The sequence below is a fragment of the Gouania willdenowi genome, unplaced genomic scaffold (genome assembly GCF_900634775.1).
Source record: "Gouania willdenowi unplaced genomic scaffold, fGouWil2.1 scaffold_340_arrow_ctg1, whole genome shotgun sequence".
Classification (NCBI taxonomy): domain Eukaryota; kingdom Metazoa; phylum Chordata; class Actinopteri; order Blenniiformes; family Gobiesocidae; genus Gouania; species Gouania willdenowi.
Genome location: NW_021145103.1, coordinates 195954 through 214523, shown reverse-complemented (window position 1 = coordinate 214523; position 18570 = coordinate 195954). Strand labels below are relative to the sequence as shown.

Below are 18570 nucleotides of genomic sequence, written 5' to 3'. Positions count from 1 at the left end.
CTTATATCTAAACATTTAATATTTAGATTTAACATTTAGCACATAGATTTAGATTTAAATTACATTTTTTACATTTAGATTTAACATTGACATATTTTTACAAGAAAAGTAATAATCACAAATTTCACAAATATTGCTGTAAATCTGTTCAAAAGTAGCATAAAAAATTCACATATGTTCTCTAAACGTGGTTTGTTGCTAAATATTGTTAAAAGTTGCTATTTATTTTTGCAATTTGCAACTTTACAATCGGTGCCACATACACACTTACACACACACACGGGAAAATAAAAGACACTGGGAAAAACACAAGAAACGCTTAAAATGTCATTGTCATTTGACCTCAAGTCCCTGAATTTCATTTTTGAAGTCCAGCTCCTGCAAGATTGCATTGCATGAATTCTACACAGTATGCAATAGTAATTACATTAATCATCTCTTTACAGTAACGACAGCAATATACAGTAGTTGGAAGCAGAGTGAAGGGGGTGATACTAAGACAAAAAGGCGCTGGCACAGTCGAACAGGCCAGTTCACCCCAGCTGATACTAGTTTTCATTGTATAGGCTCCTCCTTTTTCCGTTCTGCTGACTCCAGCACACAGTGCATCCAGGGCTAACGACTGGCGGCGCCGGCAGTAGCTGATTGGTCATCTAGCGAGGCTGACGGTGCAGCCGGGCTGACCTCAAAGTCCTACAAAAAAGGCCTCGTTCCTGAACTCTACCAGGGTCACAAGTTGGAAGACAGCCGGGATCTGGCAGAGTCTAGCTCCGGAAGGCTGACGATAGAATCTTTCTTTGGAGCTCCAGAGTCCGGAGGTCCTGGAGGTCCTGGAGGTCCTGGAGGTCCTGGTGGTCCTGGTGGTCCTGGAGGTCCTGATCCAGCAGCCGCTGCTACTACAGCCCCCGTCCCAGCAGGTCCAGCAGGAGAAGGAGGCGGCGTGGAGGCAAAGGCGACCCTCGGTTGAGCCCCCGCAGGTCTCCCCAGGCCTGAGGGCCCTGGCAAGCTAGGATGAGGCTGCAAGGAGGGTCCGATGGAGGTGTTGGAGGTGCGGGTGGAGGGCGGTGGACTGGGGGCTGCGGGAGACGCATATGGTTGTCCCTCCTGGGGTAGCGACGGTTGGGACGCGGACAGGGCTCGAGTGTCCTGGCTCAGGCTGCCCGCGTGCAGGGAGTGGGTGCTCTTGTGCCTCTGTTGGGCGTGCGTGGGGCTGGGGGCGTGGTGCTGCACCAGGGACAGCTGGGACCCCGAGGGCCCCGCGCTCGCCAAGTACGGGAAAGTCCGTCCCGTGGCTGCGAGCGGGCTCTGGACGGGCGGGCTGGAGATGGCGGACCCAAACATCCCTCCGAAAGTCATGGGGGGCTGAGACTGAAGAGGAGACATGGACACGGGACTGGACAAGCTCTGCATCACCTGGAACCGTCGAACCATCCGAGGAGACTGCAGGTGAGTGCCCGGACCCACCAGAGGGCTGGCCATCTGCGGACAGAAGCTCATTGCCACGGCCTGCTGGAGGGTAGCTATGGCGGAGCCCGATGGCGGCTGAGTTGGAGGAGCAAAGATGCCTCCGATGGAGGGCGTCATGGACATGGCCCGCGGACGCTGCAGGTCCACGAGCTTCACCATCTCACGGTCATACTTGACGATCTCCTGGATCATCTCGTTTTCCTGGTTGTTGAAGACTCCCGAGTTCAGGTCATGCTGGACTTTGTGCATCAGAATGGAATTCTTCTTACCTGCAGACAAACAAATCGATTAAGTACAGCTTCCGATTACCCGTGATCACAGAAAACAGACGGAAAACACAGGATTCACATTCAGAAATGTGAAAAACTTTTTTCCAGCAAGTTTATTTTGTCTCTTTAAATAATATGTTAAGGTTCCTTTTATTCAGACACCTGTTTTCAGGAAATTAACTTTGATCTCCTGACATGTTTCGACTGCCAGACTTCCTCAGAGGGGTCTGTTGATCGCGTTGATGTTTCCTTATTAGTTATTTTTGGGAGGGAATATTCTCCCACACCTGTGACCATCAGGCGACAGGGGGCATGTTTATGGTATTATTTCAGGAAGAGTTATGTCCAGTAAAGCATTTAAACATGGAAAGATAAGATAAGGAAACGGAATTGAGAAAACTTTGAAACCGAAATTCAGAGTTCCAAACTAAAGGTGCTTTCACACCTGTTTAATGGTAAATGGACTTAATTTATATAACGCTTTCTGACCACTGAGGTCGCTTTACAATATCAGCTCATTCACACACCAATGGGACTGAGCTGCCATGCAAGATGCTCATCAACCATTGGGAGCAACTTAGGGTTAATTTTGACAAGAAATTTTTAATTTAGTTTTAGTCTTTGTCTTTTGACTAAAATTATTTTTAGTTTTAGTCAAGATTTATTCATCTGATTTGTTTTAATTTTAGTCTTATTTCAGTAGACTAAAATACCAAGCAAGTTTAGTCGACTAAATCAATAACAGATTTACTGGACAATTTTTTACCGCTTGTATAGGAAACAAACTAAACCTACTGTAATTTGTGTGTATATGTAATATATAAAGCACAAATTTAAGTTTATTTCAACACAACTGTGTCTATTTCAATACAAAGCACTACTGAATACTCGCATCTCTCCTAGAGTGGCGAAGCCACACCCACTTCTTTACTTTTTGTAAGGAAGTGGGTCTGTTGATGAGGCCTTTTCTGCTCACTTCCTCACCCCAGAGTTGGTTGAGCCAATCAGAGCCAAACAGGAAAAAACGTCATAACCCCTGCGCAAAGCAGTATAAAAACAAACATGGCGGCTAACGCGGACTTCACCTTTGCAGCTGTGCTGTGCTCTGTTTTAAAAGACCTGGATATATCGTTGAAACAACAACAAGAAAAGGCTTTAAAACCGTAAGTTTGTACCGTACTGCAAGCTGTTTTTGTCTGGTGGCTCTGTTTAGAGAAAAAGAATTATGCTTGTTGCGCTATCGTCATCAGGTCTGCACAGTGTTTGATTGGTTGCTCTGCGCATGTTTGTCCCGCCCATCTCAATCACCTGTATGAATAATACAAGGAGATTAGGAATGATTCCAGGCTACATCTCTCCCGTTTTCTGATTGGATTTTTGTCACAGTTTATTTTCGTCTCGTCCTTTATTTGTTGACGATAATGTCAATCAATTTAGTCATATTTTTAGTCTCAATCAATTACTTTGGGAAGGGAACAGGGAGGAGAGATTCAAGGTAGAAAATGGAAGGGTGGGGAAGAGTTGAATATTTTAAAGTGAGAGTGAGATGTGAAGTGGTAGTTGTATATATTGTGCTTCTTGTGTTCATCAAGCCAGTCTGGTGACAAGTGTGAAGCTTAGGTATAATGGTGGTGGCTGTGGACAGAAGGAAGGAGTGAGTGGTAGTACCTAAAACAGGTATTTGGGATCAACGTGTCTAAGGTTAAGCCCAGTATGAGTTTTATCCCACAGCCCAAGGCGTGCCAGTGCATCATAGAACAATGTATGTGCAAGAACCGCTACTGTAAACCCAAGCGCTGCCCCGGGCCCAAATATGCAGCCAGGCCAGCAGAAAGAGCGGGGGCCAAGGAGCCCCAGGCCCCCTCCCACGGCCGAGCAGCCCCCCAGACGCCCCCAAGGTCCCAAGCCGAGAGGCAGCCACCGCCCCCCACATACACACCCATGAAAGCCCCAAGGAGCCGAGGACTCAGCGCACCCCGCCACCGACCCCTACTCTAGACTTTGTTTGCATGTTCATGCCAACCAAACGAGGATGACTATCAGAGCAAACAGACCATACAGTGTTTTAAAAGGTCTAGAGTTTGTCTGTGTGAATGGACCCAAAGTATTGAAAATGATGCTGGAAACAGAAGTAGACCATGTAAACAAAGCATCTAATCCAACTGATATTCAAGAAGCTTGTGTTTCCTGTGACGTGACTTGATTTCTGCTGGTAGAAACAGATCGATAGAAACTACAAAGCGTGGCTTTTAGTTTTTCCTTTTTGAAGGATTCTCTCACCAATGCGATCCAGTCGGTCGATGGCAACGGTCTCGAAAGCTCGTCTCATCATGGGGTATTCCTCTAGAACTTCATTGAAGTTGTCGACAGACAGCGAGTAGAGACGACAGTACGTCTCCGCCCGTACGCTCGCAGTTCGCCGACCCCTCGTCAATAAGCAGATCTCTGATGGAACGAAATCAGAACAAGTAGCAGCTTTAAAACTGTAAGAAAAAAAACAACTCTAATAGGCATAAAAAAACATTCTCACCTCCAAAATAAAAGCCATCGGAGAGTTTCATTGCAAGAGTGCCTTTGGTAATGACACTGCAGACGCCATGTTGGATGAAGTACATTTTCTTTCCGATGGTGCCTTCTCTTATTATATAATCCTGTGGCTGGAACACCTCGAACCGTAGTTTGGTCAACATCGCCGTCACAAAGTTTGGCTCCGCATTGGCAAACAGCGGCATGGACGCCACCAGCTTTCGACAGTTGAAGTTGACGATTTCCTACGAGGAAAAATGTCCATGTTTTTTGTTTTTTCGTGAGTCATTTACAAATATATCAACGTCGTCACTGGATTTGACGGCTAGTATGTACCGTGTTTGTCATACCTCTCTCAGTGGTTCGCTGAGCTCCTCCAGGATGCTTTCCTCATCAAACATCTTGCCCTGGTACCGGTGCTCATAATAGTCATGGATTTTCTGTCGGAAGTCTGCAGGCAGCTTATGGAAGGACATGTACTGCTCCACTTGTTTGTACTGTGAGAAAGAGAGTCGGATATTAGAAGGGAGAAAATATTTGCATTGACAAGACAAACCAGAGGAGGCAGATTCAGTATAAAATCAGCCCTTTACTAACTGTAATAAAGATTATTCCTCATTCTGCTCATATTTAAACTGATATTTCTCGTAAACTAAAAAAGAAAAAAGACTTGATTTCTGAAGAAAATGCAAACTCTTTTCGTCTCTTTCTCCCCTTCATTCTAAAACCCACCACGTCAATTTGGGGGCTCGTCCGGGATCAAATAACAAGCTTCAGAAATCTCCTTTTGAACCAATAAAGCTGTCCAGGACACACTTTAGAGAGCGATATAAAGTTGTCACAGCCCTCGGGGATAGAGGTATTCATCATTTGTATGAGCACCATCCAGACACTTGGCTGCTACAGATTAACTCTCTTTTGACATGTGCTTCAAAATATTTTCATGGGAGGGTTGTAAAACCAGCAGCACGTTGAAAAGCTCTCAGACATCGTGTCACAGATGAAATGTGAGCAACGGGAAGATGTGTCTGGTAGTTTGTACCGTAATATGAGGCGATAACCCTCTGAAATGGAAATAAAGTTCATGTGTTTTGAAAATAATTTTGTGCATTTTTCTTTGAACCTTTTAGTTTTTGGGGTTTTTTTTTTGCTCTCCTATGTTTTTTGTTATTTTGTGAGATTTGAAAGTGATGTGTATTTTTCTATCATTTGGGGATTTTTCATTGTAAATCTTTGTGTTTTTTGTTTATTATTTTTGTATGTACTTGTCATTTTGTGTAATCATTTGTCATTTCCTCTCTAAATGGCAGGTAATAGTCAAAAATGTTGATTCTCGCAAATTGGAAGTTGCAAATTAGTGATAATAATGTGCATAAAAGGCATTAAAATTTAATGGAGAAGTAGTGACAGATATGGAAGTAATGTAGCAAAAATGCATTAAAAGAGCAAAAATATGGCAAGAAAAAGTGATGAAAATAGGTTAAAAAACATTTTTAGCAAAAAAAAGGTACAAATGAGCAAAAATGGGATCAAATTATTAAAAAAAAAATATTCCTAGTTTATTATTCCCATTGTCTCGCCACTGACCCTAAGGTTGAGAACCCCATACGTTAACGTCTTGTCCATCAACATCCACCAGAAATAAAAAAGGTTAAAAGTGACCAAAAATGGTGGAAAAGGTGGTGAAATGGGATTTTAAAAACCACAGAAATTGGAGTGGGAAAAAATAGACAGAAAAAGTGGTAAAAAGGGTTCAAAATGTCAATATTGGAACAATTAGTTTAAACTGGAAAACAAGAGGCATGAGAAATATTGAATGTGGTTAAATTGGAAAAATAAGCATGAAATATGGTGAAAAGAGGTTAAAAGTGACAATAATGGGTCAACATGTGACATTAGGTGGAAAAGTGATGGAAAGTGCTGAAAATGTCTTATAAGTGGAAAAAATATGCAGAGAAGGCATTGAAATTTGATAAAGTGGCAGAAATGGGAGTAATGTAGCAAAAATGCAAAGTAAAAGTGATGAAAATAGGATAAATTATGGCAAGTTTTGTGTACTGTAGTTGCAGAAAATGGGTAAAAAAAAAATAAGCAAAAATTGTCTCAAATTCTTCAAAAAAAGATTCTTAGTTTCATGAAGGTATCTGGGGACCAACTCCATGGTCTCGCGACCCCAAATGGGGTCCTGACCCCAAGGTTGAGAATTCCTGCCCTAATAGAAACATAAGTTCATGCTTCATTAAACATGTTAAAATGTCTTAACATGTTCGAAGAAGTTTAGCTGAATGCTCTTATATCACTTTCTTGTATTTTAATAAATTAAAAAAATGAGGTTTATTGTAGCGAGCGCTGTGCGTCTCTCAGACGTTCACCTACTTCCTGTCACCAGAGGAAACGACCCCTGGTTCCACCTACTGTGGAGCTGTTAATGCTGCAGCTGTTGTGCATCCCACTGAATGGAGGTGTTGATTGTGAGCTATGGTTGGCTCTGTGTGGGAGCGAGGGGAAAAAAAAGTCCTCAAATGGACCAGACTGTGCTTGTTATGCTGGGTCCCAAAAAAAAAAAAGAGGTTAAATTAGCATTTTTCAGGATGTCACGGTGCACACGTTCGCTCTGTTCGTGACTCTTTGGATGAGTCCTACTGCAGTAGAGCCACACACGCATCACTTACAACCTTTCACATACATGAATCATAGATATAGCTACAGATATATACTGCTCCTGGTGTTTGAAATGAATTTTAATTGTAAGATCTATCAAAGAACATCTTTAATACTAGTCCTTTTCCAGCAGCCAGGAGATGGAAAAACTGCCCGTCTGTCATTGTGCTCGAATCATAGACAGTTATATTTAGTTCTTCTGTTTCTTTACAGTGAATGCTTTCTGAATTTTGTGTAGACATCATTTGATGCAGCTGGGTATGTAATCTGTTCATTATTTTCCTCTTTTTAAAGCAAAGATTCTCTGATCTGAGGGTCACATGATCAACATTCATGTCAGGATATAGAATAATGACCAATAGAAGCATTAACACAGGAAACAATAAAGGGTTTGAGTGTATTGTTGTTGAAAATTTTAAAAACCATTTTGTATTTCTTAGAGTTTTAAGTCATTTTCTGTATTTTTCTGTCATTTTGAGAATGTTTGCTGTCAATGTGTTTTTGTTATTTGTGTGTTTCTGTCATTTTCTGATTTTTTGTTATTTTGCTATCATGTCTTTTAAGGTTTTTTCTTTGTCTATTTTTTGTTGTTGTTTTGTGTATTTTTGTTCTTGTTTTGTCTCGTTTTGGAGTCGTTTTGTGTGTTTTTAGATTCATCTTTGCTTTTTTGTGTATTTTTTGCAGCTTGTTGTGTATTCTTCTGTAATTTTGTGAGTTTTTGGAGACATTTTGTGCAATTACTTTGGGGGACTCCCAAAATGAGTGTATTATATGATAATACTAGTGTATTTATGGGACTGTTTAAAGCTTTAAATGCACAATCAAGTGTCAGATTCCTTAGTGGAGTCCCATCAAATTCCGCCCTGAACATCACCAGCTTTAGTTTAGTTTAAAACGAGTAAAGGAGGTTAACGGCTCTCACTGACACTGCAGCTGAAGCCAGTTTGGATGAACTTAAACGATAACTCGACCTTGTCACAGTGGCTGCTTTAATGATGGCTAGCGAACCTGGAAGCTTTCCAGAATAAAAGAGGGAAAAAGCTTTGATGGAGCACCCAAATCTTCCTTTAAAAAGCCCTCAAAAAAGAGGTGAAAGTCACCTCCATTAGCCAAATGTAGCAAAGACAGGCAACATGTGACCCTTGGTCTAATTTTATTTAGCCCTAGAGACAAGTAAATAACATGAAATGAAAAACATAAAATGACAACAAAAATGCATAAAACCACAAAAACAAACAAAACACAGGGAAGATACAAAATTAATCCCAAAACCACACAAAATGACAAGAAAAATAGAGAAAATTATGTTAAATGTCGCCCAAAACTCATAAAATGAGAGGAAAGCTCATAAAATGACTCCAAAAACACACTAAAACACAACAAAAAAAAACAAAAGACAGAAAAAGATACTAAATGAAACACAAAATATCAACAAAACCACAAAAAAATTAATATATATATGTTAAAATACTCCCAAAACCCACAAATGAGAGAAACATGCACAAAATGACTCCAAAAACACACAAAGCCTCAATAAAAATACACAAAACCACACCAGAGTACTCAAAATTACTTCAAAAGCACAGAAAATCACAAAAAAAACATGATGGTAAATGTCTCCTAAAAACCACAAAAGGGGGATAGGAAAGTACATAAAATATTCTAAGACAAAACTAAAACAAAAATTCTCAAAACCACAAAAAAGATACAACATGAAACCCAAAACACATAAAAAGTCAACAAACCCACACAAAATGACAAGAAAAATACAAAACATTATGTTAAATGTCTCCCAAAAGCCACAAAATGATTCCAAAAACAAACAAAACCACAACAGAACTAACAAAAATACAAACAAAAAAATACACAAAGCAGAAAAAGATACAAAATGAGTCTGAAAACATACAAAATGTTAACAAAACCACACAAAAGAACAAGAAGAATACATAAAACGAATGCAGACATGTTAAATGTCTCTAAAACACAAAAATATGAGATAAAATACACAAAATAACTCCAAAAACACACAAAGCCTTTGTTGTTTCCTGTGTTATTGTCTCAGATTATGCTGACATTAATTGTTGATAATTCAACCCTTGGATCAGATATAATCACACGTTTGTGCCCATGTCTGCATAGTGTGTATTTGTTGTGTATTTCCATTTAAGCCACTTTCCGTGTTTAAAGTTTAGTCATTCTCTAAGTTTTCTACTTTAACAGCAGGACTGATTTCCTTCATTATTCCACCTGCACATTCATCCCACAGCTCGTCTCCATTTTAAAGTCTAATCCTGGTTCATCCAGGACGGTCTGCGTGGATGTTTAATTCATTCACTAAAGCTCCTCATTACATCATGAAGCACATTCACCAAAGAGCAGGAATCAGATAGCAGTGGGCTATCAGCCCACATAGAGGAATGAACAACACACTGTGTGTGTGGTTGGGGTCTCACACACACACACAGCTCAGAGGAACAGAAAGAGGACGAGGAGTGAAGAAGAGCAGCTGATTACACACATTTAATCAATGTAATCTGGGACAAACTACAGCTTCATTCATAAACGAGGCCTCAGATTTAACGTAATCACAAGAAAATGATTTGGGAAATACGGAATTCACTTCCTGAAACGCTAAATGGCAATAGCGTTATCATTTAGTTTTCTTTGAAGTAAAAATCAAGCATAAATTACAATTTGACACTAAATATATCCTCACATGTTTAGGGAAAATATCTCACATTTATACAAGACTGTTTTTTCTTAAACGGGTAAAAACAAAGAAACGGAAATGTAAATTCTTGCACAAAATCAGACGTAATTAGACGCAATGTGACAGATTTCACCCTCTGAAATGAAAAATAGCTGTTTACGGGTCTCCGATTTTTTGAGCAGTCACGAAAAAACAAATGAAAAATAAATTCATTCACATTCTTAATTTCACCCACTTCTTTTTTTTCCCTCTCTTGATTTAAAATCAGGTCCTTATATGACACAAAAACGTCTCACATAAATTTTTTTACACACTTACATACTATTTATATCCCGAAAACGTATGATAGAATGTCTAGAAAGTGTGAAAAACTGACTAATGTGTCAAATTCCGCCCATAATGTCATTGAAAATCTTGCGCTACGTCCTGTGTTCCAGTTCGACTAGTGATCGTGTTATTCTGTGACTGACAATGAATGCAGAGCTCCATCTGCAGTGTGTTTTTACAAATGTGGCCTAAAATCTTCGAAATGTATTTTTTAGAAGAAATGTGCTTAACAAAACACCTTGATTAAGTCGCTAACTTCAGCCACCTGAGCGTGTCAGCGCACTGTTTAAGGGAGAGTAAAGTTCCCTTAGGAGAGCGCTTCTTCTCTGTTTCATTGTCTACTACCAAACCACAGAGTTGGAACTGTTGCCTGGTTTTTAAGAGCCACCAAAAGCAGCACAAGTTGCCATTTTGACTGAAAAAGCTGCAAAATGATCTAAAAATCAGGCTGAATGCTTCACTCCGACAGAAAACAATGGGATGTTTACTGACAGTGGGGCAGTGTGACGTCATCAATCACGTTATTTCAAGATGGAGGAGCACAGGCTCTAAAACTAAAGTGGTCCCATTTTTAAAAGGCGTGCATAATATGGTGCATAATAATGTGTTTTTGAGGCATAGATCTACTAATAAGTACATTTAGAAGATTTTTGGCCAGATTTGTAAAAACAGAGGAGGATCTCTTTAGGAATCTGCTGAATATGAACCCGAACAGCTGCTCTTTCCTTCTGCCTCTGTGTAACTCTGCACTTTATTATGTATAAATAAGTCATGGGTTTTCCACCAAAGCCAGGAAACCAAATTCTGCCTAAATTTAACCTGCAGGGATTGAGCATGTGACGGCGCCGTTGGGTCCAAAATGGAGACGTCCACCCAAAGCTGGCTCCCTCTCTCTACACACACGCTAAAAAACGATAAAGGCTGATGGGGAGGCATTTCACTGCTCTGTGCAGAGTTTCTGTTAAATAAACACCCTCTCATCTTCATCCAGCTGCAGAAAATCTGACATCTGACCACAGAAAAAGTGCTTTACTCTTTTCTAAGCAGACAAACTGCTGCTGGGACTGAGAGAGGACACATTAGAAAGTATGTGAGGACATTCAAACCAAGCACAGAACTACTCCTAGCTTTTAAGCCAGGGCTGCTTTGAAGCCTCCAGAACAATAATCCAAACTGGTGAATAGGATGATTTATTTCTTTGGATATTTAACAATTTATTGAGGGAAAATGAAAGATATCTCCAGACATATCTGGATGTCTTTGGGGGAATCTTTTTGTCTTATTTTTGAATAATATGTTTAGGTTTCAGGGGCGCACTGTTCACTAACCCAACCAGTCAAAGCAGATGTCTGCCACCTCTGAATCTGGTTCTGCTGGAGTTTTTTCATCCCACTGTCGCTAAATGCTTGTTCATGTGGCTCTTGTTGGGTTCTTTCTTTCTTACTATGGACTCTATATTTTGTTAAGCGCTTTGAGATGACTGTGTTGTAATTTGCATGATATAAATAAAGTTGAATTGCATTAAATTGCCCGTAGGAGTGAATGTGTGTGAAAGTGGTTGTTTGTCAGTGTGTTGCCCTGCGATGGACCCCCGGCAGACCCCCACAACCCTGAAATAGGACAAAGCGGGTGGATGGATGTTAAGGTTTCATTTATTCAAACTATTGTTTTTCAGGAAATGTACTTTGACTTCAACTGTCTGCAGTTAGACAGAAGTCAAGGAAACGTCAAAGCAATCAGCAGACACCTCTGAAGAAGACTGGCAGTCGACAGTAGGGTTTCCTGAAAAACAGTTGTCTGAATAAATAAAACCTTAACATATGACACAAACTATTGTCAGAGCATTGATTTCAATTTGATTGAAAATATTAATAAACAGGCTGTTCCTCGTTAGCACATCGAGGCTAACATCTAGTTTTAAATATTTTTGAGTATTCTCCTCTTTTTGGGGGGGGTTCTTTTTACTGTTGTTTTTTGTGTTTAAGTAGATTGTGTATTTTTTGTTGTAATTAGTGAGAGTTTTGGACTCGTATTGTGCGTTTACTTCGAAGGCTGAACACAATTAGAGCGAGGATAGCATGTGGCCCCCGGGCCCCCGTATAAGATCCTCAGAGGGATCGACAGTAGGTGTCAGGACATTTTGTAATTTTCTATATCGCCAAAATAGAAATCTCTCCCCCCATCTGTGTCACTCAGGACAAACAGTTTGCAGCACATTTGAAAGCTTTGTAAACTAAACAAAGCCAAATAATCTTGAGGGAGTTTCACACAAAGACTGAAAAGATCCAAAGAGGAAAAACAACAAAGCTCAAGGTCTGGGTCTCCCACAGGTTCCCCTCCCCCTCACCGAGCTTCCAGTTAGCACATAGCACCTCTCAAGGACAACACCAGCAGTAAGGATGGAGGGATGTGGGGGGTGGGTGGGTGGGTGGGTGTGTACATTTTGATCAGGAGGTTAAGAGTGTGTGAAAAGGAAAGATCAGGAGATTAGGAGGGAAAATGGAGCAGAAAAGCATTTAAACAGTCATTTTTAGGGAAAAGGAGGAAGATATGGAGTGAAGTGTGAAGTGTGCAGGTTAAATATGGATCAGAGACGTTTAGAGAACACGCTCAGGTAGAGCGAGACGCACGCAGAGCGAGGGAGGATGACGAGGACGAGGATAGCGGCCATGTTTGCTTACGTCACCTTCAGGATGACATTGGCAGGACATGCCGGTCTGCTGCCTCATCAATTCTACTGCTGCACACACACACACACACACACTTCTACCTGGCCAATCACACCCACAGCCTGTGATTGGCTGCTGAGATTCAGCCGTGCTCTATCGTTTCCCTGCTGTTAAAACTCTGCTTAGAAACAGAACGACAAACACGTCTGCTCCACTAACAACACTGTAACAGCCACCAGGAACTAAAATAACACACACACACACTGACTAATCATCAACAAAGGCATTCCACTATAGATCAGGGGTTCTCAACCTTAGGGTCAGGATCCCATTTGAGGATGAGACACTGGGAGGGGGTTGCCAGATGCCTTCAAGAAACTATGAATATTTTTGAAACAATTTGAGCCCATTTTTGCTTATTTTTACCCTTTTTCTGCAACTACACCAAACTTGCCATATTTTAACCTATTTTATCACTTTTTCTTGCTCCATTTAATGCATTTTTGTTACATTACTCCCGTTTCTGCCAGTTCTCTGTCAAATTTCAATGCATTTTCTGCAATTTTTTTTCCAATTTCAAGACATTTTTGGCACTTATTAACCCTTTCCACTACTTTTCCACCTAATGTCACATAGGTTGAACCATTATTGTCACTTTTAACCTATTTTCACCATATTTCCTGCTTACATTTTGTACCAATTTAACCACATTCATGATTAGTCATGGCCATTATTTGCGAGTTAAAACTACTGTATTTCTGTATTTCTATTGTTCTTCTGTGTTTTTTAGGGTCATTTTTGTGTTTTGGGAATAATTTTTGTTATTCTGTTGTGTATTTTTCTGTCCTTTTGTGTGTTTTGGAGTCATTTTGCGTATTTCAGTTGTTTTTCTGTGTTTTTACAGTCATTTTTGTGTATTTATGTTGTCATTTTGGGTATTTGGAGTCATCATAGTCAATTTCTGTTATCCGTTTGTGTTCTTTTCTGTCTTTTTGTGCTTTTTGGTTGTGCTTTTGTGTTTTTGGAGTAATATTTATGTATTCAGGTTGTCGTTTTTGGTGTTTGTTATCATTATTGTGCAATTTTGTTGTCCTTTCATGCATTTTTCTGCTCTTTCATCTGTTTTGGAGACGGAAGAGAGAATCTGGAAAGAATCCCAGCAAGAGTGCAGTAAAAACATGTCTACAGGACTCCACATCCCACAATGCAATGCGCCGAACTAGTTGTGTGAACAAACACCTGAACATGCAGGACAGCACCTGTCAAGGACATCCCTGCTCTTTTTCTAGAGAAACTTAAATATAGAATGTTTCCATCTTGGTAGATAAAACTCACCTTTTCCTGGTACTGGCGTCTGGAGGAGTCCAGGGACTGGATGAGTGCAGTGGCGTGGCCGATGAACACAGCGTAGCACGTAGCTCCAACGATCATGCTCAGCATGGTGAGCCAGATGTCTGAGAGACTCTCTGGAGCCTGTCGACCATAACCGATGCACAGCATGTGGCTCATGGCCTTGAAAACAGCAAAGGAGTAGAGTTCTGACCACGTGTCGTTCTGTGGGAACATAAACAGACAGTTTGAGACATCAATGGAACAAAAGGAAACTAGAAATGTCTGATACAGATGAGAGCTGGAGGGATGGAGAGGAAGGAAGGAGAGACGAGAGGAGGAGAGGAGACTAGGAGGGGAATCCTCTGAGGTCTAATCAGTGAAGCAGCTTCTCCCTCAGAGAGGGATGATGGGAAACACGGCTAATACACACATCAGGAGCCGTTCTGTCATCAGTCTCACACACTAACACACCAGCACTCATCATCAGGCTGCTATTACACCACATGTGTCAAACTCAAGGCCCGGGGGCCAAATTCGGCCCTAAAGAGAGAGTAAAAATGACAGCGAAAACTTGACTCGCAGTGTAAATCACCTACTAATTCTGTTGTAGAAATCTTAGTCCCTACAAATACACAAATTCAATGAAACTGCACATTTTATATCACATGATAGCGGTCATTTTTATTCTCAAATTGTTGTAATTACTCTCGTTTACCAAAATTATACAATTTTCCTCAAATTATTGCCCAAATTAAATAATAATCAATAAAATTTAAGATCCTGCAGTGACTGATATCTGTCACTTATTGCTTAGATGTTGTTGGTGCCTTACATACTTTATATACTATTATACTTGGAAGTGCAGACTAGGGTAAAAGAATGATAAAATTGCTCGTTTTCCAGTCTGTGGTCCATTTGAGATTAAACTGGTCTGTATTTGGCCTCTGAAACACACAATAATAAGGAGGTTTTACCTAAAACACAGACAAGAACGTTTATCACAGTGACGCCACAAACGTGATGTTTCTGATCTGAGGGTCACATGATCAATATTCATGTAAGCATTAGAATAATGACCACTTATTAAACTTTTTCTTCTCATTTTGTGTTTATGTTTTGGAGTCTTTTTGTTTATTTTTGAAATAGTCTTTTGTGTTTTTGAACTCCTTTTGAGTGTTTCTGGAATTATTTTGTGTGTTTTTGGCATGATTTTATGTGTTGTTTTGTGTATTTTATAGTTAAGTTTTGTGTTTTTTAAGTCATTCTTTGTTATTTAGTTTTGTGTATGGTCATTTTTCTGTCATTTTGGGTATTTTTGTTGTCATTTTGTAGGTTTTGGTTATTATTTTGTGTGGTCATCATGTAATTTTTTGTATTTTTGTGTAATTTTTGCTGTCGATTTTGTTATTTTTCTGTCGTGTCATGTTTTATGTGTGTTTTTTTATATCTTTGTCTATTTTTGTTGTTTTGTATGTTATTGATTTTTTCTTTGTTTTTACGTCATTTTGTATATTTGTGTTGTGTTCATTTCCTGTACTTTTGTAGTTGTTTTGTGTATATTTGTTGTTTTGCGTGGTTTTTATGCCATTTTTTGTCTATTCTTGTTGTTTTGTGTACTTCTGTTGTTAATTTTGTGTGTTTCCAATATTGGATCTATAGTGTGTAATTGTGATTCATTCAGGAGGCATTTTGTTCTATTTACTTGAAATAATTCTTCCTAACAGTCCCACATGTCATTTATTCGAGCCGTTAAAATACACACTATGTATCAGGAAAGCTCGAATATGGAGCCCAGCCTCTGTAAAGAAGACATTTTGTCGAGTTAATGCATCTCCTCCTCCTTTTAATAGCAGCTCACTGTCCTTAGCATGAACTCACAACGGTGATGTCATTAATTCAACACACACACACACACAGAGAGAAAAAGGTAGGAGCTGAAAATGAGACTTCAGCATCGCTCTGTGAGTAATGAAGTTACATGTTTTAATGTTTGGATGCACAGCCTGGTGAAAAACACAGGAACTCTCTGATCCTGCATCATAGATAAATGTGTCTCACACACAGTCATTCACCTGCTGCTACAAAGAAATGCATTAACTCTACATTTTAGACACAGAAAGACACGGAAACACATGAACATGTTTTATACAAACTCAATCGCTTCCAAAACAGCTTCCGCCTCAATTTTTGTTTAAGCCTATAAATCGTAAAAACACTTTAAATGCAACATACATTATCATTATTTTTAAAAACTAATGCACGTCATTGTTATGAAACTATTTTAAACCTTTTATTGTGGTTATAAAATAAATGTTTACTAAGGGTGTAAAAGATATCGATTCACGTTAATTCAGATTATCTCACAAGTGTCACAAAATTTGATGAAATTACACAAAGAAAAATAAATTTTAAAAAATACACAAAAAACAAGAACTCACAAAATGACTCCAAAAACACACAAAACAACAAAAGTACACAAAACGACAGCAAGAATAGACAAAAATTATGTAAGAATAAGCCAAATTATTAAAAAAATAAAATAAACAAAGAACAAAACCGCTTAAACATAAAAAACACAAAACATGACATGACAGAAAAATAACAAATCGACAGCAAAATTTCAGAAAATGACACAAAAAATACAGAAAGTTTCATGAAGAACACACAAAACTAGTATCAGACAAACACAAACTGACAACAAAAAATCCCAAAATGACAGAAAAATACACAAAATGACTTAAAAATGTACAAAAAGTGCAATGACAAATTGTCGACAAACACTCCCAAATCATCAACAAAAACGACTCACAAAACCACAACAATAAATTTTCAATGACAAAAAAAAAAAAAACACAAACCAACATCAAAACCAGGCAAAATGAGAGAAAAAAATTGCAACACAAATGACTCTAAAACACACAAACTCTCTGTAGTTTCCTGTGTTAATGCTCTGATTGGTCATTATTCTAATGTTCTAACATGTGATCGTCAGATCATGTTTGTGATAAAGTTTCTGTCTCTACTCTGAACAGTTAAAGGTCATGCATTGCCAAACAGACATTGTTGATCTGAGCAAAGAAATAAAAACTAACAGGTTGAGGTATAAATAGAGCAGCAGCAGCAGCAGCATGTGGGAGAAGTCTAAAACTCTAAATGGTGTGTGAGCAAACAGTGGAGTGAAAAGGATTCAATAATTGATGAACCACCAGCACTCTGACTCTGAAATAGACGGAGGAGGATCTGGTGGACCTCCTCAGAGACTTCTGACAACGATCTGTTGCTAATAATCATCATCGTCTCCCTCCATTAGCCGTGGATCGTCTGGTTCACTGAGAACATTCCTGAGTGCTTTTCTCTCCGTCTCAGACACGATGAGTCATTATGTCACACAAATGTCAGAGTGAACAGCAAACATGGATGCAATCTAAGTACTCTGTGCTGAGGCTGTTTTATAGAGACGTCCACTTCAAAAACCATAACTTACAACATAAAAGAACCTCCAATCTTTCCCAATCATCAGAACACGAAAACACAAAAGATTACTCCAAAAAAACACAAATTGATTCCAAACGTACATAAAACAACAGAAAAATACACAAAATGACTCTAAAAATGCAATAAACAATAAAAAAAAATAACACAAATGATGACCAAAAAATACACAAAATGACACATTAAACTATACCAAAAGCACACAAATTGACTGCAAACTACACAAAATGACAGAAAAACACCCAAAATTCCAGAAACACACACAAGGATAATGAAATGAGTTTAAAAACACAAAAGATGATTTCAAAAATAACAAAAAGACTTCAAGAAACACATGAAATGAGTCCAAAAACAAAAAAAAACTCTTTGTTGTTTCCTTTGGTAATGCTCTGATTGGTTGTTTTTCTAATGCTGACATGAATGTTGATCATGTGATCATCTGTGTGTATCAGATCATATACAATCACATGTTTGTGGCCCCGCCCCCTGTGACAATAGGTTTCCGGTCTCTGGTGTAAAGTAATGCAGAGATGGTCAAACTGTGAAATGTGAAATTTTAGTTTTCTGTGCTTGGAGTCATTTTGTGTATTTTTGTTGTCAGTTTTTTTTTGTCATTAAGGGAATTTTTGTTGTCAATTTGTTTGTTTCTGGAGTCATTTTGTGTAATTTTGTTGACATTTTTGTGTCTTTGGAAGTGTTTTTTTTATATTTTTGATGTCATTTGGTGCATTTCTTTGTAATTTTGTATGTTATTTGTTATCATTTTTGATTGTTTTTGTGTTTTTATGTCATTTGGTGCATTTTGTTGTCAATTTGTGTGTTTTGGAGTCATTTTCTGTATTTTTGTTGTGGATTTGTGTATTTTACTGTTATTTTGGTGTAATTTGGTGGACATTTTGGTGTCTTTGGAGTCCTTTGGTGCATTTTTGTCATTATGAGTGTGTTTGGAGTCATTCTTGTATCCTTTTGATGTAGTTTATTTATTTATTTATTTAAACCATTTTTTTCTTCCTGTTGTATCATTTTGTACATTTTTAAAGTCAATATGTGTCTTTTTGTTTATATTCAGGTTGTTCTTGTTGTCATTTTGAGTCTTTTTCTGTAATTTCAGTTTGTA

General features: G+C 38.8%; 1 protein-coding gene across 1 annotated transcript in view; it reads right to left on the bottom strand.

Annotated features, from left to right (window-relative positions):
* Positions 1 to 278: 278 nt before the first annotated feature.
* Positions 279 to 18570, bottom strand: part of LOC114459735 (potassium/sodium hyperpolarization-activated cyclic nucleotide-gated channel 2-like) — a 33830-nt gene continuing 15538 nt past the window's right edge. The window contains exons 7-11 of the mRNA XM_028441892.1: positions 13965 to 14183; positions 4613 to 4759; positions 4267 to 4507; positions 4017 to 4181; positions 279 to 1736 (exon numbers count right to left, since the gene is read on the bottom strand). Of these exons, the coding sequence (XP_028297693.1) occupies positions 730 to 1736; positions 4017 to 4181; positions 4267 to 4507; positions 4613 to 4759; positions 13965 to 14183 (1779 nt within the window). The 3' untranslated portion in view covers positions 279 to 729. The remainder of the gene's footprint in view (positions 1737 to 4016; positions 4182 to 4266; positions 4508 to 4612; positions 4760 to 13964; positions 14184 to 18570) is intronic.